Source organism: Meles meles, chromosome 12, assembly GCF_922984935.1.
Source record: "Meles meles chromosome 12, mMelMel3.1 paternal haplotype, whole genome shotgun sequence".
NCBI classification, from domain to species: Eukaryota; Metazoa; Chordata; class Mammalia; order Carnivora; family Mustelidae; genus Meles; species Meles meles.
The window spans coordinates 72,240,047-72,263,887 of NC_060077.1; the positions used below are offsets into that span (position 1 = coordinate 72,240,047).

The 23,841-nt window shown below is 51.3% G+C and overlaps 1 protein-coding gene across 2 annotated transcripts in view; it reads left to right on the plus strand.

The window, feature by feature from the left end:
- The window catches only part of MAPK4 (mitogen-activated protein kinase 4), a 146,095-nt gene that overhangs the window by 110,825 nt on the left and 11,429 nt on the right, over positions 1-23,841 (plus strand). For both annotated transcript variants that reach the window (XM_046025983.1, XM_046025982.1), the window contains one exon: positions 23,214-23,358. In XM_046025983.1, the coding sequence (XP_045881939.1) occupies positions 23,214-23,358 (145 nt within the window). The remainder of the gene's footprint in view (positions 1-23,213; positions 23,359-23,841) is intronic.

Below are 23,841 nucleotides of genomic sequence, written 5' to 3' on the forward strand. Positions count from 1 at the left end.
CATTTTGTCTTTCTGTTCCTTGGCTTATGGCATTGTTTCCACTTTCAGCTATCATGAATGATGCTGCTGTGAATGCTCATGAACCAGCTTTTGTGGGTCCATAGGTTTCCATTTCTCTTGGGCATAAACCTAAGGTGGGATTATTGAGTCATATGGTGCTGTTTGAGGAACTACCAGAATGTTTTCCAAACTGGTGGCACCATTTTACATTCTCACCAGCAACAAGGATTCGGTTTCTCCAAATCCTCAGTAACGCTTCTCAGTTTCTGTTTTGTGTGTTTGTTTTTATTCTGGCCATCCCAGAATGAGGGATGAGGGTGTGCGTCATTGTGGTTTTGATTTCCATTTCCCTGGTGGCCAGTGATGTCGAGCATCTTTTTGTGTATGTTGGCCATGTGTCGATCTTCTTTGGGGAGCTGTCTGTTCAGATCCCTTGCCCATTTTTGATTGGGTTATTTGGGTTTTGTTTTATTATAGAATTGTAAAAGTTCTTTATATATTCTAGATATAAGTCACTTAGATAAGTAACTTGAATTTCTGTCACTCTGGGTTATCTTTCGCCTTTTTGGAGTTGTCCTCTGAAGCAAACTTTTTTTTTTAATTTTGATGGTACCCTGTTTATGTTTTCTTTTGTTGTTTTTGCAGTTGGGTTCTAATCCAAGATTGTGAAGATTTACATCTATGATTTCTGAAAGTTTTATAGTTTCAGGTCTTACCTTTGGGTCTTAGATCCATGTTGAAGTCATTGCTGTAGATGGTGTGAGAGAGAGGTCCAGCTTCATTCATGTCTCTCCTTATGTCAGAACACCACTATCCTGATGACTGAAGTTTGGTAGTAAGTTTTGGAATCAGGAGGTGGGTCTTCCAACATTGTTCTTTTTCAAGATAGTTTTGGCTCTTTGGGTCATGAAGCAGAATGAAGTGCTAAGACGCATGCTTTATGCCATGGGTGAATTTTGAAACCATTATGGTAAGTGAAAATAGTCAGGCACAAAACACCACCTGTTGTATGATTCTGCTTCTGTGAGCTGTACAAGATAGACAAATTCATGGAGACAGAAATAAATTAGTGGTGCCAGGGGCTGGGAGTTGGAGAAAAATAGAGGGTGACTTCCCACGGGTATGAGGTTTTGTGTTGGGATGGTGAAATGTTCTAGAATTAGTTAGTAATGATGGTCGTACAACCTTGCCAGTACACTTAAAACCACTGGATGGTACATTTTAAAATGGTGTATTTTATGGTATATGAGTTGTATCTCAAAAAAATTTTTCGAGAAGTAGAATATCCCTCTCTACTTAAAAAATGACTATGTAGTTAAAAACATTTCCACAAAGAAAACTTCGGCCCAGATAGCTTTACAGAGGAATTCTACCAAATATCTAATGAGGAAATAGTACCAGTTTTACAAATTTCTTTCAGAAAATTGGAGAGAAGGGACTACTACCCAACTCATTCTAAGCATTGCGGTCATAGCAAAGCCTAACAAAAACATTACAAGAAAAGAAAACATATCTCCCATTAAGATATATGTAAAATGTCAAAACGAAATTTTAACACATTGAATTTAATGACATATACAAAGAAAAACGCATATTAACCAAGTGTGTTTTATCTCAGGACTGCAAGTTTGGCTTAATATTTGAAAATCAATGTTATAACCATTTTGGAAAATGATTTGGCAGTTTCTTTAAAAGTTAAATTTACATCTGCCATATGATCCAGACTTTCCACTTTGATATATTTACCCAAAAGACATGAAACTATATGTCCATGCAAAGATTTGTGTACAAATGTTCCTAGCAGCTTTCTTTTTCATAGAGGATAAACTGGAAGCTACCCAAATGTCTGTCAACATTCAGTTGAACCAACTGTGGTATATCCATACAGTGGAATTATACTTAGCAATAACAGGGAACAGACCATGTGCAACAATAGGAAATGGATCTCAAAACAATTACACCAAGTGAAAGAAGCCAGACCAAAATGAGTGAAGGAAGGAATGAATAATGAGATCCTGTAAGATTCCATGTATATAGAATTCTAGAAAATGTAATCTACAGTAATAGTAAACTAATCAGTGGTTGGAGAGGCAAAGAGGCATGGAAACTTCTAGGAGTGACACATGGGTTCATTACTTTGGTGAGGATTTCACAGTTGGCATATGTATGTCAAAACATATCAAAATTGTGCATTTAAATATGTGCAGTTGTGTGTTACTTGTACCTCAATAAAGCTGTTTTATATAAATATTTATTCAGGGCGCCTGGGTGGCTCAGTGGGTTAAGCCTCTGCCTTCGGCTCAGGTCATGATCTCAGGGTCCTGGGATCGAGCCCCGCAATAGGCTCTTTGCTCAGCGGGAAGCCTGTCTGCCCCCAACTCTGCCTACTTGTGATCTCTCTCTCTGTCAAATAAATAAATAAAATCTTTAAAAAAATACTTGGCGTTCCAAATGCCAACTATGAGCCAGCTTCTCAGGACACAAGACTGAAAATCAGTACTCAAGCCGATGTCCCTGACTTCAGGGAGTTTATATTCAAGTGGGACGCTTACATAGACTAGATTTTTTCACAGCCCCACAGTTTGCCCATAAAACTCCTTCAGCCCCAGATGGCAAGTTCCCTCCCAGATGTGCAGGCAACGTGGCCTGGGGGCAGGGCTGTGTGGAGATGGAGCATAGCCACAGAGCAGTGACTGGATTCTCCCCTCTCTCTGGATGTCCCCCTTCAGCAACAGACCCCCATCCACGTTCCCACCCTTTCCAACAGGGAGTGGTCAGGCTGGTGGCCCCTGTCATCTCAGTGGAGCAAAGCCCATCTTTTTTGCTTAAACTCTGATGAGTGGCTTGTTATTGCCACAAAAAAGAGCTTTACACCCTTCATCCCCTTGAATGGATCGGGAAGAGGGGAGACCTTACCCTTGGCATCACACTGGGGTGATGGTGTGGACTGGATCAGCCCATTAGCGGGGCTCCCGCTATCTCAGATGAAGGCAGGCCTGGGGGAAACTGCCCCTCCCCCGACCACACACACAAATGGGCTCTTAAAAAGCCACTGGCCGGAAAGCACTGGGAGGGAGTTGGAAAGGAGGGGGCTGTTGCAGGAGTTAGGAAGGAAGGTCAAGGAAGACCTGTGCGGATTGGGGCTGAAGGGCCAGCTGCAAGGAGTGTGTGAGGTGACCTGCTGGCGTCGTCTCATTCTGCAGCCTTGGCACCCAGGAGGACACAAGGCCCCAGCTTTGCTCGCCTGCCATCCCCCTCTCTCCTTCTCTTGTCACCGCCCCTTCATGGCTTCCTGCTGCTGGGCCTCCTTGCTCAGGGCTCACGGTGGTCTTCCACAGCTCACCAGGATCACAAACTGAAGAAGTTGCTTGTTTGGGAACAGACGCTGGCCTGAGGTTCAGACGCTGTGGTTTCTGGCCTCCGTGCCACTCCCAACTCCTCAAGTGACGGGGAGAGAATATCACTGCTCTCTGCCTTGGTTTCCCCATCTGGAAACAAAAACAATGGTTGCCTGCTTTTCCTCTCTCCCCGGGGCACTGAAGCAGAATTCAAAGTGAAGACAATTTCAAAGACCAGTGGGCTAGTGTCTGAGGCCTGGGTCCCAGCCCTGCCTCCGGCATGATACCTGCACAAGTCAGTCCGCCTCGGGAAGCTCAGCTTCCTCCCCATCAAACGAAAGAGAATATGGGCCCATGTCCCCCACAGCCAACTGGGGGGGGAAATCAGAGTCCAAAGACAAAAACATAGAGATAGGACTGTGCCCGCGTATGTGAGGAGGCGCCATGACCACGGAAAACTACCCGGGGGATACTTACCGAGCCCCTCAAGGACTCCCCTCCCAGTGTCTTCTTCTGTGGTCCATCTTGAGACAGAGACTCCAAAGTTCAGGATGTGTGCAGTTAGAGCAGCGTGCATCCCTGAACTTCTGGTCTTGGCCCTGGACCCTCAGCAGACCCCAGGAGGACCAGTTCTGTTGGGGTCACCCTCAGACTGTGTTCCGGAGAAGCAGCCTGTTTTAAAAAAGTGTCCTTGAGTAGTGATGACACTTGACATCCAGCCCCCCCGGAGGGTTCTGTTGTTTTAGTGACACATGTCTGCTGCCTTCAAGGTGACTGCTGGGGCTTGTTGGGGCTGGGTGACTTAACAGTTCCTGGAACAGTGCTTGCTGTGGGGAGCAGAATCCCGATTCGGGGGGCCTGTCCGCTAACTAGAGCACCTCGGTTCTCAGAGACACAACGTCAGGGCCACATTAGACCTTAGACAACAGCTCATCTCATTCCCCAGAGGGGCCTCTCCGAAAGCGACTTGCCTGAAGTGATACTGGGATCTCAATTTGACTTTGAGAATCAAACGAATGAGAGAAAACAGAAACAAGTCTCTCCAGGAAGTCCCTGGCTTTGGTGTTTCACTTCACATTGGCTCTGAACGTCGAGCGAACAAGACGCCGTGTTCTCCACTCTTCGGCCTGCCGCGGGGCACCGTGATGTACAAAGACTCAGACGCGAAAGCTGATGATGTCATTCAGTCGTCAGAAATCGAATTCTGCTCCCTGGGCGCTGTGTCCCAAGGCAGGAAATTGAATGGGGACATTTTAGAGATTTTTCCGGGAACAGGCGTTGAAACAGAACGTCTTTTCTGCTTAACCACCCCTTTAGCCAGAACATTGACCCGCCTCCAAATAGCACAGAAACCCAACCTTCTGCTTCATTTTCAACAGTGGGTTTTCTTCTTCAAGGTGACTCCTGACTGAAGCAAACCACAGCCTTCCGAGTCTGTGCTTGTTGGATGAGCTCAGTAAGGCCGTGTTTGGTCCCACTACCAGACCATCTCCTGGTCTCCCGTCTCCGCATCCTTTCCCCTCACTAGAGCTTCCGTCCACAGTTTGCTGTCCCCCGTCCTCTTTCCTGCCCTCCCTCGTCCCCACAGGAGCACCGCCAGGTACTTCCTCCTTCTCTCAAACCCCCCCGTGGATCTTAAAAAGAAAGCCGCGTCAGCCATGTGCGCTTCCATAGAATCGTAGCACGAAGCCATACAGCCTGGCAACATTGATATTTTAAGTTTTACTCTTCACTGGGAAAGGGAACAGGATTTTCAGGCAGCAGCCAGCAGGTGGAGGCAGTATTTCTCAAGTGACCTTCCTGCGGCTCCAGAAATCATACCACCTCACCGTTCTCTGCCTGTGACCCAGACCTTGGGCCTGCTTACCTGGAGCCTCTGTGCAGGGCCTCACCCAGTCCTGGGTGGCGTCCCCCTGATCCTCTGGAGGAAGTCTTTCGTTGCTCCCCATGGACTATGTGGTAGATGCGAGCCCCATGGGGCAGGCCCGTGTAGCTTTTGTAGGAGAGAATCTGGACACCGAGTGCTCAGCAGGGCCTTGGATCCACTCTCTGTCATGCCCAGGAGGAAGAACTCCACAGAGTATAGGCTATAAGCCCTGATCCTAGTCCTTAATAACTGTGGGACTTGAGCAAGGAGTTTATCCTCTAAGCTCCATTTTCTTACCTGCAATACGAAAATAACATGTCACAGCGTTGTTTTAAGAACTGGATAAAGAATGCCAAGCGCTGGGCGCCTTTGTGGCTCAGTGGGTTGGGCCTCTGCCTTCGGCTCGGGTCATGATCTCAGGGTCCTGGGATCAAGTCCCGCATTGGGCTCTCTGCTTGGCAGGGAGCCTGCTTCCTCCTCTCTCTCTCTGCCTGCCTCTCTGCCTACTTGTGATCTCTCTCTGTCAAATAAATAAGTAAAATCTTTTAAAAAAAAGAATGCCAAGCGCTTAGCACAGTGCTCGGCAGGGAGGAAGTCTTCCGTAGACACGAGCTTCTTACCGGATGGAGCAGAGCCAGAGTGTGAGGGAGCAATCTGGGATAGGACAGCTTGGGCCAGGACCCATTTCCGTGAATTCAGCTTTAAGCCGCCGGTCTTCGTGCTGGGGCAGCCCCGAGTAGGGCTGGCTGGTGGCTGGTGGGTGCAGTATGAATTTTGGACTTGGGAGCAAGGACAGCAGTCTTTCTGTTTTGCAGCCCTCATTTATCTGAGCCCCAGGCAAGATGGAAGGTAAAGAGATTCTAAACCACTGAACAGATGGGGCCTCAACCATCCACGGCGTCTCTCCATCTCCTTCCCGGTCCCCGTGCCCACCCCCGGGCCTCTGGACCCTCACCTCACACAAGATAACACTGAGATTCCTGGCCGGGTTTTCAGACCCCCCCGCAGATGAGAGGCAGCGAACCAGGGACTAGATGGGCACCTGAGAGCAGAGAGAAGGGACAGCTGATGGTCTGACAAGTAAGGAAACAGACAAAGGATGAAGACAGACATCCGAATTACTGGAAGATCACAGCCACCTGGCTCTGGAGAGGGGTTCCTGCCTCCCTTTGGTGTCCGAGAGCCACAGCATTTGAAGACTGAGTCCTGCTCAAAACCCGACCCTGCCAATGAGTGTCCGGTCACGGTCTGTTTTCAGAAGCCCGTTGTGTAATGTGAATGGCGATAAAAACATGAGCACTCCCACGCATTTGCTGCGCCCTTGATTAATTGGTCATCGTGGGAGTCCCCTGGTCATCCTGTGGTTTAGGTAGGGCCCTGTCTCCCATTTTATAGATGAGGAAAACGAAAACTGAGGGGGGCTGAGAGTGCCCAGGCTTCTGTAACTAGTGAGTGTACATGTGGCTTCACTCCAGGACTTCCGACTTGAGGTCTAGTGCTCTTCCCCACATGGATGTTGTCAAACTGTGCTCCTTGGAGCCTGGGGGATCTTCCCCAGGGGCTACCACAGGGATGCAGGGAGGCCCTCGGGCAGGTCTGGACCTCCCACCTCTGACTCAGCAAGAGGTGCTAGGTGTTTCGCTCCAGAGACTCTGGATGGGGAAGCATCAAAGAGGTCCTGCTGCTTGGAAGAAAACAGAGAGTGAGAGAAAAAGAGAGCTTTGAAGCTACTGAGAACGGTAGTTGGGGACCATTTCTATCCAAAACCAATTAAAATCCAAAGAAAGGCTTGGGACTGTGTGCATATAGGGCACACCTGCTCCCCGGCAATCTCAGCCAGCCTGAATGACTTACCCCAAGGGTGTCCTGGTCCTGCGGGACTCAGGTTCCCTGCGAGCTGCCCCAGGTGGGCTCATCCGCTGGCTGGCCTTAGATGGGCACTTCCTGGCTCCCCTTCTCCGCAGCCACCTCCCTGCGCAGGCAGAGTCCTCGAGCCACTCGGGGCCGTCAGTGCCTTTTACAGCCTCTGTCCCCACGGTGTCCTCACTCCCCGCCAGAGGCCTGCTGTCACCTCTTCTGAGTGGGCTCCCGGCTGCCTGTGTCTCCCCTGCTGTGAACACTCGATACTCACTGGAGGAGTGACAGGTGTCCTCCTGCATTTTAACAGTGGCCCCCTGCACACCCAGACTATTACCCCATATAATTTATTCCAAAGGTGGGAAATCAGGCGCGACACAGGACTTCCGGGAAGAGTTATTTGCATAGAGAGGGCTTAGGTAACACCGTGTAGATGGCACTAATTCGCCCGGGAAGGTCTGGCCTCGTTGCCAGCCTCCGGCTCCGCTCCCTCCCTCTGCACCCACCCTGCCCTCACCTAGAAAGGGGAAGGAATGTGAGAGGGGCATCTGGGGTTAGGCCGAAAGTGGGAAGTCTGTGCTGGGTGTGGTAGGAAGGCAGTTGTGCCTTGACTGCAGCGGGTCGCTCTAAGAAGTCAATCCGAACTGAGCGTGCTTGACAAACCTCGCCGGCCCTGTGCGGCCATGGGTGGTGACACTGGGAAGACAGGACAGAGACTCACATCTTAGCCAAGCACAGGGCGCGGCATGGGATATCTGGTGTGGAATGAGTGACACGGACGGGTCTTGTGGAGAAAACTTTACTTTCCCTCCCCCTGTCTCTGACCCCATTTTCCTTCTAAGTTAGAGCTCGTTTGGAAAGAGTGCGTCTTGAGGTCGTGGGCGTGAGGGTGGCCTTACTGGTCGTCAGGCTCTAGGTAGGAAGTGAGAGGCTGCGTTGCAGGGGAGCGCACCAGCGAGGGAAAGGGGGCGGACATCTCACGGAGAGCAGAGCCTGACCCCCCGGGGAGCAGGGAGTGGAAGGCTGGGGGCAGAGCAGTAAGAACCCGAGAAATCAGGCTGAGGCGTTAGGGCACAAGCAAAGGGGCACCCTTGAAGCCTCTCTCAAAATGGAGCCAAGAGCATCTGGGCGGCTCCTTCAATTAAGTGGCCAACTCTTGGTTTTGGCTCAGGGTCATGGGATCGAGCCCCGCTTTGGGCTTACACTAGGGGTGCAGCCTGCTTAAGATTCTCTTTCCCTCTCCCTCTGGCCCTCCCAACCCCCACTGTCTCGCTCTTGAGAAAACGAAATAGAGCTGAGAAAGGAAGGACCGTGTGGCACTATTCAGAGCAGTGTGCTTCGCATGTGTTTTCTGTTTCATCCTGACAGCCCCGTAGGGAGTGTTCTCCTCAGGGTGGTTAAGAAAATCACTGTTAAGTCACCAGCACGGAAGCTGCTGGCTCAGGACTCGAACCGAGGTCCAGAGCTCTCGTTCCCAGCACAGATACGCCACTTGTGAGGCATCTCTGTCTGGCAGGGGAGTGTGGGCTGCAGTGAGACCAGAGCCAGGTCCTCCTGCTGAGAAACCCTCCAGATACTTCCATGCCCCATGTCCCCCCCCCCCCCCGCCTCCCCGTGCCAGAGCACCTGAGAGTCAGGGCACCTGCAGACGCCCAGAAGGATTTGTGTGGGGTTTGATTTTTGCTCTTTAAAAAAGACAAATCAAAATCATCATTGCAGGAGGAAAATCAAGACTTCGTTGGGCTTTGCCTTAGTTTGCTGGGGCCACCGTGTCAAAACAGCCCACGCTGAGCGCCCTCCAGAACAGAAACCCCTTGCCTCATAGTTCTGGGTGCCACACGTCTGACCTCAGGGAGTTGCCAGGGTCAGTTCCTCTAGGTGCTAGGAGGGAAGGTCCCTTCCATGCCTGACCCTGGCTTCTTCGGCAGTCTTCAGTATTTCTTGGCTCATAGAAGCTTCACTCCCTCTGGGCCTTCATCTTCCAATGGCTTCTTCCCCACGCGGGTGTCTTGCGTCCACATTTCCTCTTTTGATAAGGAGACGAGTCATCCTGGGTTGAAGTCCATCCTACTGACTTCATCTTAACTAATAACACCTGCAGTGACCTCTTTCTGACCTGGAGTTAGAACATACTTGGTGGGTTAAGGTCATGTCCCCAGAAGTCAGCCCTTGCTTCAGTCATTGGCCATCAGCTCAGGCCATGGCACACATGGTTGCTGGCTACAAATTCAGGGGACCACATACCCCCTCATTTAAATGATTCACAGAACTCAGGAAACTGAAGCCCTACGCTTCAGACTACAGTGTTCTTACAAAGGTTACGAGTCCCAGCCAGCCAGAGCAAGAAATCCCAAAGGCAAAGCCCAGGAGGATCCCATACGTGAAGGTTTTTTGATCACATAGGTGGGTGTCACCAACCAAGGACAGTCACTCAATGTCCAGGGTCCAGAGTTCTTCCTGGGCTTTCATCATGTAAGCATGGTTGATTGAATCGTTGGCCACCTGGACGAACTCAAGCTCTAGCAGCCCCCCAGTCCCCCCACCCAGCTCTCTGGTCTCACATGGCCAGACCCATCCTGAAGCTATCCACAGGCCCACAGTGAGTAACAATCGCCCTCTTGACACTCAGGACATTCCCGAGGGGTTAGAGGCATCCTGGCAGGAACTGGGGGTAAAGACCAACCAAATTCTTTATTATATAACAGTAGCTGGGAGTGAGTCTGATAGAGTGAATCACAATGGAAGGATGCCCACTGCCTGTTCACACTCCCTCTCTGAATGCCCTGGAATACTAGACAGCGGTGAAGAAGAAGCAACTGTGGCTTCACACACCAACTGGTGCTCGTACTACGGTTTTGAAGACCAGATGCCCTCACAGTGCTTTCTCGTAAATATTGAAGCAAAGCTCACCCCCCTTCTTTGTAACCATCCGCCTAGGGTTGCTGGACCCGCCAGGTGGGGTGCTAGAAAATTGCATAGAGGCTGGACTTCATCTTTGGGGCCCACTCCTCCCCCTGTGCCCCTTCCCTTCCTCAGAGCCCTGCTTTCTCTAAGTGTCCAGGGCCCTTGCAATCTCCTACCTCCCTTAGCTCTCCAGGAACCTTCCAAAGGCACTGCTGAGTGTGGAGAATAAAATCCCTGCATACTCTTTTGCGGGACGGGGAGGCATGGAATTTGCTTTTTTAGCTATTCCTCTAAAAGTAAAACCCTGGCTCTTGGTCAAGGAATTTAAGGCAGCTGGGTGGCAAGGGGAGGAGATCAAAGACCTTTTCTGGTGGCCAAAGATCATACCAGCTTGTTTTGTAAGGAGGGAAAGAAACATCCTTCAAAACAACGCTAGCTTTCTCTGTAACCTTTCCCTCTTCACAGACCCTCTGGGGGGACCAGAGCTCTAGACAGTCTGCCTCAGGCTATGAGAAGTGAGGCCCTGCTGTGATTTACCTCAGGGAAGGTTCCTAGACTAGGTCGGTACCTGCTTTCCTGTCTCGAAGATCCTGACAACATGCCTCCCTGTCCTCCTCAGCCCCTGCCTCTTCTTTGGCCCTTTGTCCTCCTGGTGAGAGCCGAATTCACCACAGAGTTGGTGAAGCCCAACTCAGGACCTCTCACAATGTGTTCACATGGTCATATATTTTTGTAATATTTGCAAGCTGAGCTGCCTTGGCAGCCATCAGCTAAGAAGGGGCCTGTTTCCATTCTGACTTGCCCCCTACCATGTCTTCCCTTGTGTTGGGTCGTGCTGGCAGGGCTCAGCATCTGGAGCCTCTGAGAGGAGGCTGGGCTAGGGGTGTGTTTCCTTTGGGTTTAGTGGGGTGTATGTACACGGTTTGCAGTTACTTCTCTATATAGTTCAGTCATTGCCTGTCGTCTTGGTGTGGGAATAGCTCCCAGGGATCCTTCCGTGGCTGCTGAATCAAGTCATGGGGTGTCAGCCCACGGAAGAAGCAGAACCCACCTACAGCTCGTAACGTGTGGCCACGTCTGGCCCATCCTAGTTCACAACAGCCTGGTCAGTGAGTGCTACCAATTCAAAGCATAAAGGTTGAGTCACCACATGAGAAAGCTAGAAATGCCCCCCGAGTCTTACAGCGCATACATGAAAGAAGGCTTCGTAGCGTTTTTCCCAAACTTGACAAGAATCCTAAAAATATATATGACCTTACCCTACGAGTACTGGAGGTGAGAGAAATTTATAAAAAACCAGTCATTCTGAAATATCAGCCATCGTGAAGACTGAGTTAGCTCCTCAGTTATCTTTCAAAGACTGAGTTGTCTTTAAATTCTGACTGTGAAAAATTACGGTACAAAATTGCCATACAAGAGATGATCAGAGATGAGGCGGTACGTTTCAGAAGTTTGTTACCTGCAGTTTGCCAAGCAGCTAATTAGTCAAGATGTTATTTTTGTGAATTGTGTGGTGCTTGTGGTATTTGCCAGCTCTTTATAATTTTTAATTTGCTACAGTTTTCTGACTGAAAAATACTCACTCTCATAATTTTGTGTTCATAATTTTATATATTTTTTAAAGATTTTATTTATTTATTTGACAGAGAGATCACACGTAGGCTGAGAGGAAGGGAAGCAGACTCCCTGCTGAGCAGAGAGCCCAATGTGGGGCTCGATTCCAGGACCCTGGGATCATGACCTGAGCTGAAGGCAGAGGCTTTAACCCACTGAGCCACCCAGGCGCCCCACATAATTTATATTTTTAAGAGGCCCCCACAACTTACCCCAACCGCCTTTTTGTTTCGTTCTTCACACCCTGAGGCCCTATCCCCTCCCTCACTCAGGGATGAGTGTCCTTTGGCTTAATGATGGCCTTTGTAGTCAAACCAGAAAACTCACTACACAGAATTGGCTTGTAAGCTCCCTGAGGACAGTCCCCCAACTCAAGAGTGCCTCACACACAGCCAGACCTATGGGAAAAACTCAAGAAATGCCTGTCAACAAACAGTCCCCTCTGAAACGGGACTGGAATTCCCTGGAGCAGGTGACCCCAGTGGTCCCTCAGGGTGCGGGGGCATTTCAGAAGTGGGACATGTCTGGAGGCCTGCAGGTGTTTTTGGAAGAGAAGTATTTCTGCAGAGAGAGGATGTGATTCTTGGTGGATAAGGTGATCCAGGCAGCCCAACCACCAAGGAGAGAAGGCCCTTCTTGAATCAAGCTCAGACAGGGTTACTAAGCCCAGAGCTGGGTTTGGACCCTGACAGGACCAACATTGGTGGAGTGGGGGCGGGGGGTTGACAAGGGCTACAGTGGGTGTCAGGGCCTTTCCGCCACCCTCTTCTCTGACCCCATGGTCTTCCTCCATCCCCTGCAGCCTGTGCTTCTTCCCTGGTGGTTGGGGGAAGGGGACAAGGGCAACCACCCCGCAGGCCAGCCCTCCCCACCCCCCACCCCTCACCCCTCACCCCTCACCCCCCGCAGCCTGCCCTTCCGCACCCTTGAGGCCAGAGCCTCTGTGAATTCAGAGCAGCCAACATTTCTGATTGCTTCTGTCACACATGGTCACCTGGGCCTTCAGCCTCCTCCACCTGCAGACCCCAGGCACAGCAGGTGCAATGGTCCCTGCCTCAGCGGCCCAGAGATGAGTGAGGGCTGCAGTGTGAGTTTCCGTCCACACAGAGTGCATTTGGCAGGAGCCATAATGACAGGAGCCCTTGCTAATAGAACAGAAGACAATGGCTAACAGGTCAGTGTTTCCTCTCCCAGGTAGGCGTGTGAACAAGAACCTTGCCCAGTATTTCCCAACGTGTATCCAGAGAAAGGTTGGTCCCCAAGACACGCTTAGAAAATAATGCGTATGCAGACAAAGAGGGGTGCCAGGTGGTGCATTCTGAACCCCATCTAGGAGACCCTGAGACTCTAAACAGCTCTTGGTTGTTGTCCACCTGCCTGAAGGGTTTGTCTGTTCACACGCTGTAGCTCCTCCCATCAGCCTCTTTGGGATGTGAGCCCTTTTTGGGAAACGCTGCCTTAACTCAAAGTAGTGACTCCATAAGGGAGACTTCCGACCCCAGACCAGGGAGGTAGCCCAATTCAGAAGTAATGGGGCTTTATTGGCTCATTCTCCCCCATTCTACAGGCAGCGACTTCCTTTCCTATAAACAGGCTGGGCCCAGCAGGAGTCCTACCCTGCCCAGTGCCAACTTCCCCAGGCTCCTGCCCTTCAAAGGCTCCCAAGAGAGGGATTTCCAACCTCTTCAGGTAAACTGCTGGGGCCCAGCATCGGTCCCTGCCCATCGCCATCCATATAATCAAGTCGCCCCAGGGCTCCAAGATCTGCCTCTCCCTTCTAACATGCACCTGACCCTGCTTCCACGGGAAAAGGCAAGACTTGCAATGACAGAGCTCTCACTTTCTCAGGCTGCTTCCATCTGAGTTTTCTTTCACAAAGGTGGTGGTGTATACCCCAGAGGCTTCTGAGGAAGGGGAGCCCAGAAGGTTCTTCCGAGCATGCCCTGCAAGCTGAACAGGGAGAGAAGGCTTACCCTCCGGGAAGGGACCATACATGAGCAGCCGTGAGAGGAGGGGCAGAAATGGGGACGGAACTGTCTGCTGTGGGACTCGATGTTGGGCCTGTGCTGTTGAGCTCCCCGCCACAGAGCCGGGACAGTGACAGTGCCCATCCTGCAGGTCCGTCCTCTTTGAGAGCGGAGGTGGAAGGATTGGAACACAGCGCTGAGTCTGACCTCCACCTTGGCCCCCCAGCAAGATCCGCAGCCCAAGGGGCCCAGCTCCCGTGTTGCAGCATCAAGATAATGTCAGGTGGAAAGGAGCCCCGGGATTGCAGAGGGCTGGACTTAAACATGGCTGCTGCTCTTGCCTCGTGATTTTCTTGTGGCCGACAAAATTCAAAATAATTTATTGGCTCGTGGTCATTTCCAGAAATTCTGCTATGGGCCTATCGGTCATTCCTCCAGATTACATTCATTCCATTAATTCACCACATTGAACGTGAGCATCTCCCCTGAGCAACGCAGGTGGAGAGAGAATGTCTGGCCCCTGCCTTCCGGATCTCCCCTGCTCCTCGGAGTTGTGCATTTAGAGATGACGGGATCCAGGAACACAAAGGCTTGCCCAGTAAGCCAGGCAGAGGGGGTCGGGCCTGCAGGAATTTCCCCAGCTGTGAGATGAAAAAATAAATATTTCTCTTCCAGGGTTGTCATGAGCTCAGCTGAGCTAATGCAGGCAAGAAACCCCTGGTGCCTCATAGTAGCTCCACGCAGTGGCTCCCTCCCCCCCGCCCCCTGGAAGATGCTCTGTTATGCGCACCTGGCTGTTAAGGAGAGATCTCAGAGGAGGGTTTGCGAGGGGAGGGGAGAAGGTTGGAGTGCTGCCCTCATTTGGAGGTGGGGCTGGGGGACAGAAAGGGGAGACTTGGGGCTCAGAGATGGACGTCTTTGATGTTTCCCCACATGGCCACAAGGATCACTAATGTCCCCTTATCACAGAGGCCTTTCCGGATCACCCACCTAGTCCATCTCTCTGTCTCCTTACCCTGCTTGCTTTTTATTCTTGCCCCATCTCCAGGGGACATATCATCCATTTGCTTGTTCCGCTGTCCTTCTGGCCAACAGGTGCGCTCCGTGATGACAGGGACTTTGTTCTGTTGCACGGCTGGGACTGAGTCTCAGCACTGCCCATTTTTAGCCGACCTGGCCTTGGTCAAGTTGCTCACCACTCTATATTTTTCTCACAGAGTCATTTTGATCATGAAATGCACTAGTAATAAAGCAGCCCTTGGCACCGAGCCTGGCATATTGTTAGGTTTTTCAATAAATGGCAGCCATTGCTACGACTAGTCGCTTTCCAGGCAAGGTCTGCTTCCCACGGCTCAGCCTTCCGGGGGAGCGTATGTGGCTGCTCAAGGATTCATCTCATCCCCAGTGGGGCTACAAACAGAAGCTGCCCTAACTGGGGAGCCTCGAAAATACTGCTTACCTTTCCAAGCAGTTGATCTGTAGGGCACTGGTTCTGAAGTATGGTTCCAAAGTGGGATCACGTGGGGAACTGTAAAAAGGATGGATGCTTGCCCCTGCCCCCCCACCGGAGAGTCCACCATAACTGGTTTGAGAGCCACTGCCCCAGGCGGCCACCAGATTTCCCCTCGAAGGTCAGCGAGACAAATGCCTAATTAGGGCCTGGCAGTTAATGGGTCTTCCTAATCCGAGTCTTTGCTCACAGACCAGCCCACTGAAAATGAGTCACTTGGGCCCAGCAGGTTTAAAGGTTGCGGTTGTGGTGCCCATCCCAAGACTCTAACGCCCCACAGAGGAATGCTTGAGGACCAGGAGTGCAAACAGAGGGGAAACTGAGGCTGAAGCAGCCCAACCAAAGCCTTCCCTCCATCCACCTCTCTAACCAGCTCAGGGGCCCATCCCTGGCGAGGACAGTGCAGATAGTGCTGGTGATCTTGGTACATCTCCAGACAAACAGAACATTTTGCCATGTCTTTGACCTGTGATAGAATTGCGAGTTCGTGGTTTGGACCCTGGGAGGACAACGTCCAGAGCTTTTATCTGTGGCAGAAGCTCTCATTTTATTAGAAGACAACCACATTTCAAGAAGGCGCTTTTTAAAAAGAAGCCCACCCCATGGCTCCCACTTTCCTGCAGTTTAAAAGTAAGAGGCAAAGGGCCCCCGGGCGGCTCAGGCAGTTAAGTAGCCAACTCTCGGTTTCGGCTCAGGTCAGGATCTCGGGGTTGTGGAATGGAGCCCCGCGTTGGGCTCTGGGCTTTTCTGGAGTCTGTTCAGACTCTTTACCTTCCCCTCTGCTCCCCCGCTCCCGCCCCCTCTCTCAAATAAATAAATAATCTTTTTAAAAATCAATGAATAAAAAGTAAAAGGAAGAAGAAGAACGTTGGGCTGAGTGAAACAAGCCAGTCACAAAAGGACATGATGACGCTTGTTTGGGTAGGAAAGTGGAAGGTTGGAGTCGGGGCCTGGGGACTTGTTTAATGGGTACAGACTCCGTTTTCACTATGCGAAACACACAGTGGTGATGGTTGGACAACATCGTGAATGTACTCAGTGCCACTTAATTGTACGCTTGAAAGTGGCTAATTTTATGTTAAGCGTGTTTTGCCACAATTGAAAATCAATTTTTTTTTTAAAGATTTTTACTTACTTATTTAACAGAGAGAGGGAACACAAGCAGGGAGAGTGATGGAGGGAAAAGCCGGTCTCCCGCCAAGCAGGGAGCCCAGTGTGGGGCTTGATCCCAGGACGTGGGATCACGATCTGAGCTGAAGGCAGATGCCCAACGACTGAGCCATGATTCTTTTGGGGCACCTGGCTGGCTCAATCCATAGAGCACTCGACTCTCGATCTCAGGGTCATGAGTTCATCATTTTTTATTATTATTATTATTATTATTATTTAACTATAAAGAGAAATAACCACATGGAGTCTTCAGGCCTTTACACTTAACTGGGCTTTGGTTGATTTCCATGGAAACCTAGGAAGAGATTGTGAATTTCATGGCCAGGATCCCCTCTGTGGACAGAGTGGGGAAGGAGCAGCCCAGACGAACGGGGACAGCCGACCAGCGTTGAGGGCATCTTGAAGTTAATGACCGCTCTGTGCAGCCGACTGAGCCCTACTCTTTGTTCAGCCGTGTGCACCGGAGCTGGATGAGCACAGCGTACCCCATTACTTACCAGCGACTGTGCTGTGCACTGGGCTTCGAAGACTGTGTGTTTCTTTCCTCGCCTTGAGCGATTCCCTGCTGTATATTTTCATGGAAATGAGTTTAATAGAATGAGTTTGGAGTCAGCAATAAGAAAGGCTCTTTGGCTCTGGTGTTACTTCTTTTAAAAAAGGCTTCTAACGTGCCTGATGAGGATATTGGCACAAGTAAGAATTATACCTTAGGAGGGAAAAGACTGGAGGAGGAAGGCCATACGTCTTTGCTTAGAGGGGCCTCTGGGAAGGTGTTGTTTTTCTAAATGATCTTTGATGAGTGTCTGTAACACAAAGAATTAACCCCATCGTAGGTCAGCCTGCTGCTCTGATGGGGAAATCTGCCTGGCCTGTGAGCGAGGCAGATCACAAGTCCTTAAGGCTGGTCGTGATATGCAAGACGAGTAGGGCCTTGCTGGCCCAGGTGCGGCCCTCTGACCTCGCAGCATCACCTCACCCACCTGATGACCTGAGGGTGCACTGAATCAGTCCGGGTCCCCAAGTGTCCAAGTGCACGCCAAAGTCCGAGAAGCGGTGCTCTGGACGTCCACCAGGGGAGTGGTGTCAGGGTTCTCCGTGCTGTGCCTGGACACTGCTCCCTGTTAGGAGACCAGTCCTCTCCCCGTCATTCCACTCTCCCCCCACCCCCGACGCCTTTGACAGCCCTGATGGCTTTAGAGGCTTTTCTGATGTCAATGGCAGGAGGGCTGCATAGTCAGATGGAAGGCACCCCAGCGGCATAGCCTGCGGTGGAATCTCAGCTTGCCCGGTACAGCCTGTGTGACCCCAGAGAGATTGCTTACCCTCTCTGTGCCTTAGATTGCTCCCTGTAAAATGGCTACAGTGAAAGTCCCTGTCTCCCTGGGTTGTTGTGAGGATGAACTGTGTTAATCCATGTGAAGCAGCACAGTTTGACGAGCTCAGTGAATGTTAGCTGGTATGATCCTATTACAGAGATTTCTGTCTCCTGCTTTGGCTCATGTCTGTCCCCAGAGCCTCAGGGAACAAGCTTAACTCTTCCATATGACAACCTTGCAAACATCTAAAGTCAGCTCTTGGGGCCCCTGGTGGCTCAGTCATTTGAGCATCTGACTCTTGATTTCAGCTCAGGTCAGGATCTCAGGGTGGTGAGATCGAGCCCCACGTCAGCCTCTGCGCTCAGCATGGAGTCTGCAAGATCCTCCTCTCTCTCCCTCTTTCTCTGCCCCTCCCCCGGCCATGCAATCTCTCTCTCTCTCAAATAAATAAAAAAAACACTTAAAGGCAGCTCTCATGCCACGCACCCCCTTTATGTTCTCCAGGCTAAAATCCCGCGTCTTTCCCATTCCTTGTGTGACATCCCTTTGATTTCCACCACACGCCCCCCGGAAGATCTTCTGGGAACGAGCGCGCCTGTAAGGGTTACAGCACCCATGCAGCAACCTGCACGGACCCCTAAGGCTAAAAATTTTACTTCTCCGTAGCCTGATTTCTTTTTCCCTTGAACTAGTTTCTTCTAGCTCAGACAGGGGAGCCTCTGTGTGCTGCAAGGACGCGTGGTCCCCGGGGGCCTTCCTGAGCCCCAGGATCCCCTGCTGTCCAGAGAGTAGCATCTTGGTGCCAGCCAGGCTTGCAAGGCTCTCTAGGCTGCGAGGGACAGGGACTGCAGAGCCGGTAACCACCTTGCTCCATCAACACCCTGCCCAGGTAGTAAGAACCTGTAGGAGCCCTACCAGAGGACGCAGACCTGTCCAGGGGGAACAGGAAGAACAGAGCAGCCTCTCACAGCCTCTGATGAAACTCGCATCCTACTCACAACCCCTCCGTCCTCACTCCACAACTCTCCATGGCTGCCTTGGTTCTTCCTGGTGTTCTCAAACTGGGCAGGGGCACGCAGGCTCCCTGGGGAGCTCATTCAGGATAAAGACCAATGGCTCCAGGTGAGCAGCTTTGGGCAATCTGTACCTCTCACCAGCACTCCTGATTCTCCTTGCTGGGAGTCCACTAACTTTCAGAACGAAGGTCGTTCTCCTCAGCCCCTTTGTCCATATGCCCAGATGTCTCTCTGTCCCCTGAGCACATTCTAGGTCTTCCCACCCTCTACCTTGACTCACACTGGTGCCCGTTGTCACCACCCAACTATCCAAGATGTCCCCTCCAGCAAGACCAGCTTGGACCGCATCTCCAGGAAGCCTTCACTGACCCACCGCCAAACAAAGCCTGTCCCTGTGCATTCTAAGCAGTCCTCTTCCTTGCTGCTTATGGGGGCTCTGGTGCGTGTGCTGGTGGTGGTCCAGCAATGTGCAGGTTAGAGAGAGGACTCCGGAGTGGGACACCCTAGGCCACATCCCAGTCATACGAGCTTGGGCAGGGGGCGGTACTGCCCTGTGGAGAGCCTGCATCCAGAGGCTGACAGGAGGATGGCAGAATGAAAGCGTGCAAAATGCTAATCCAGGGGCGCCGTCTGTTAAGTGTCCGACTCTTGGTTTCAGCTCAGGTCCTGATGGCAGGGTCATGAGATCGTGCCCCGCGGGCTCCGTGCTGAGCTCAGAGTCTGCTCTAGGCTCTCTCTCCCTTTCCCTCAGCCCCTCCCTCCCACTCCCTCTCTCTCTCTCAAATAAATAAATAGATCTTTAAAAAAAGGTCAAATGCTAACATAGTGCTCAGCACAGAGTAGGTCCCACGTAAATGTTGACCTAGGTCATTTCCTTATCTTTTGACAACCATATTGACTATTTCATCTTTGAAGACAGGGCTGGTTTTAATCATCACCTTCATTTCCACCGCACAGGGACACCACATGCCACAGACTTCCAGTAGAGAAGGTGAGGCAGTCCGAGTCCCCACCACCCTGGCCCGGAAGTGGGGACAGCCCTAAGCAGCCATTCAGTATGAGGGGAGAAACCAGCCTTCGCACCTTGTCACACACACACACCCCAAAACTGGGCTTTTATTCTTCAGAGGATGTGTCCCCGTTTCAATTCTCCTGTCCCTGTGAGGGGCCAGAAGGTGGAACATGGCTTCTTCCCTAAGCTTCTGTGTCCCAGACACAAGGGGTCAGGCTCTGGAGGCACAGAGCTGGAGCCCGCCCACCCCGTGCCTGCCGCGGATCGGTGCCCACCCTTCTGGAGTGAGTTTGAGCGAGGCTGTTCTGGATTCCCTGGCAGGCAGCTGGGACTGCATGCAGTGTCCCCGCTCCCTCTGCCCAGGGGATGCTCAGAGCGTTAATCAGACCCTCCCTCTGGATCTGTTGGGGGTCCCTGATTACCTTCGCCAGAGGGCAGCCACTGCTAGCTGCTTTCCCAAACACCTCCTGTGCTTTTAAAATCAAAGCCTCCCCTTGGCTGTACTGGACCCTAAAAGGAAGCGACACTGGCTGGTTGGAGCCATCGCTGAAGAAGGCCCAGAGGCCCCCATGGCAGGGTCTAGACAGGGAATCCTGGCTAGCTGCCTCCCAGGAGCACCTCCAGACAGGGTGGCAGGAGGAAAGGGACCCTCGGGAAAGGGCAGCTCCAGTCCTGCCTCTTACGTGCTGAGGGGGGGCCATGGAGAATCGTGGGAGTGTTGGTGTCCCGTCTCCTCAGAGCCCCACACAGTGGTGCACCACAGGGAGACCAGGTATGACGACAGGTTTCCTCCACATCCCGATGGAGCTGAAACTCTGCACACCCTGCAGGCTCTGACAGTAAAGCCATTTAGAAATATCTGTTGAGCCCATCTACTTACTGTTTTGCGAGCCCTTCTGATAGAAACTCTCCATTCCTGGGTATTCTTTACCCTCTTTTTATTCTAGAAAGTTCTGGCTTTCACCCCACCCACTCCGCTGAAATGTTCTTGAATTCAGATCACCGGGATCATGTTGTGGGCCCCAGAGCCTCTTGCTTGGACACGCAGGGCTCATCTGAGCTGAGGGCAGGACCCCTGCCACCACCTCCTTCCCCATGTCTGCCCTCCCTTGCCCTGCCCCGCCTCCCCTTCCAGAAAGGGAGCCTCCTCTTGTTCCCAGCGCCCCCTTCTGCAGGGCTCCTCTTGCTCCAGCACCTGACAGAAGACACTGCAGCTTCCCAAATTCTCCTCTGCCCTGTGGCTCCTGAAACACATCAGTATGTCCTCTGTTTTCAAAAGAGCTTGAGGGACTAGTGACCGTGGGGAAGCAGCAGGACCTCGGTTTTCATTCCGAAGTAAGGAAGAGCTGTTGGACGAACTTTCTCAGCGGTGGTCATGGGCTGGGCCTCATTTCTGGCTCAGAGGCAGCCTTGCCCATGCAAACATCTTTATTTTACTTTCCAGGCAGGTGTTTCAGAAGGAAGCCTCCCTGTGTCCCCACTTCAGTCCTGCGTGCTGCTGTGCTGCCCGATTGGCAGGTGTTAATGACAGGAAATTCCATCCCATAGAGGACTGCTCATTTACATTTCAGAGAAAACTCCCCTCTGGCTGCCTCAGCCTCTGACTGGAAAATCAATCAAACCATTCTTTACTGATGACCTGCCCACCCAAAAGTGAACTTCTACAGTTTGGCTTGCGGCTGTGATTTTTTGAAGAATTTTTTTTTTTTTTAAGATCTTATTTATTTAAAGAGAGAGAGCAAGCGGGGTGGGGACAGAGGGAGGAGAGAATCTCAAGCAGACTCCCCGCTGAGCACAGAGACCCATGAGGGACTCCTACGACCCTGAGATCATGACCTGAGTCGAAATCAAGACGCTCAACCGACTGAGCTACCCAGGCGCCCCTAAAATTTTATTTTATTTTATTTTATTTATTTATTTGACAGACAGAGATCACAAGTAGGCAGAGAGGAAGGCAGAGAGAGAGGGGGAAGCAGGCTCCCTGCTGAGCAGAGAGCTTGATGTGGGGCTCCATCCCAGGACCCTGGGATCATGACCTGAGCCTGAAGGCAGAGGCTTTAACCCACTGAGCCACCCAGGCGCCCCTAAAATTTTATTTTTTAAGTAAGCTCTACACCTGACATGGGGCTTGAAGTCACAACCCCGAGATCAAGAGTCGCATGTTCACGGACTGAGGCAGCAAGACCCCCCCAGTCTATCTGTAACTTTTAGGATCACACTTAAACCCCTAACAAACCACCGCACATATAGCAACACGGATGAGTCCAGCTGTATCCTGCTAAGTGAGGGAATTGAGACTCAAAAAGGGGCTAGGACTCCATGTATATGGCATTCCATACAAAGCAAAAGCAGAGGACAGAGAACCGTGATCGCTAGGGGGCTGGGGCCAGGGGGTGGGGGATGGGTGACATGACAGGGACATGAGGGAATCGAAGGAGTTCATTTGGGTGGGAGCACTGAGGTGAGGGAAAGGGTATGCTGTGGTTGCTTCCTCTTTCCCCCTTCCCTCCACCTGTTTGGGTCCCTACTCTGAAGAAATACCTACCACAGAGGAGAGAGAACTGCCGTCGTACTGTAGGGCTCTCAGAAGGTTTGAAATGGTTAACAGATCTTTGCTGAGCAAATAGAGAGATTCTGGATTAATTGAGCAAAAGCTCCTAGTGGGTATTGGGGCTTCTTAACTTTTCATCTGCGTGAGCCTGGGTCTGTGAGAGTTCCTACATCAGGAAAAAGGGCAGTTCAAATGCTGAATGGGGAGTTTCATCAGCAGATATCAAGACCATCCCTAGGCTCTCCCACCAAATCCCTTCCGTCCGAATTGTCTCACCTTAACCCCCAGACGGGTCTGCCTTCTCAGTTTAGAGACTGTTCCGGGTCATCCAAATGGACACCTCCCAGGTCATACTGTTGGGCCAACTTTCTGGCCCAACATGTAAAGAACAATTTCCAAGTTGCCCATCTATCTTTTCCATTCTGTTCAAAACCACGTAGCTTCCCACCACATCTTGTAGGGAGGGCTTCTGTCCCAGACCACAAATCCTTGAGCAGTGGCTGAAATCAGCAAGTACATTGACGCCCTCAAAAGGACACTGTGGAGCTCCCAGAATCCTCTGGGCCAACCCAAGCTGCACCCACTCTCCGTTCAGGGTGTTTCCGTATGCCCTTCACCTGCACCCATTACAGAGCTGGCTTTATCCATTGTCAGCAGGGGCTTGGCCTCACCAGCTCTGTAGCTGCATTAATTCTTACCTTCAGCACCAAAGTAACTGGCTTGATTTCAGAGGTGTGGCCATTGCTGAAATTCAGCCGCTGCATCAATGAAATTCCAAGTTCTCGTCATCACTGTGTTGATGATGGTAATGAACTTGAGTTTGGCTCCTAGGTGCCCAGCTTCTGACTAGATGAGGGCAGATTTGTTTGGCAGGATGATGTCACGTTGGGGTGGGAAAGCCTTCCTTCCAGACTGTTGGTCTCTTGCCTCCCCACTCACAGTGGAGAACCGCTGGGCCTCAGGGAAGGCTCCAGAGTGGAAGGATCCTGGACGGGGTGCTGTCTTCAGGTGGAAAGAAACAAGAAGGTGCTGGGGAGAGAGGATATATCAGCACATGGCTGCTCCTCAGAGCCGGGGGTTTTGTCTTCCAGGGTTACCTGTCGGAAGGGTTGGTGACTAAGTGGTACCGCTCGCCGCGCCTGCTCCTCTCCCCCAACAACTACACCAAAGCCATCGACATGTGGGCCGCCGGCTGCATCCTGGCTGAGATGCTCACGGGGAGAATGCTCTTTGCTGGTAAGTCACTGCCCATGCCATCTTCCTTCTCTGATGTTCTATAAAAAGGGAGAACTGATTGAAAGGGGAAAAAAAGGAAAAACCACACACACACACACACACACACACACACACACAAAACAAAATAAGACCAAAAAAAAAAATGCTAACCACAAAGCATCCTAGTCTTTCTCTTTAAAATGACATGTATGGCTTTATGGACCTATTTGGAAGCCCCTTATCATTTCTGGCAAGATACCAGAGAGGCTGAAAAATAGCCTTTTGAGGGCAGAACTTTCAAAGTCAAGTAACGACTTCTATTCAGACACCTTGGGATTGACCACTGGGAACACCCATCCTACATTTTCAGACTCTTCCTCTTCTCTCCCTGCCACTGTGACCAGCCAGTCTGGAGTGTTCATTTGGGGAGGGGACTGTGCAGGGGGCTCCCAGGGTCCCTGAACTGACCCTCCATGAGCCCGCACACGGGGAGGCCAAAGGGAC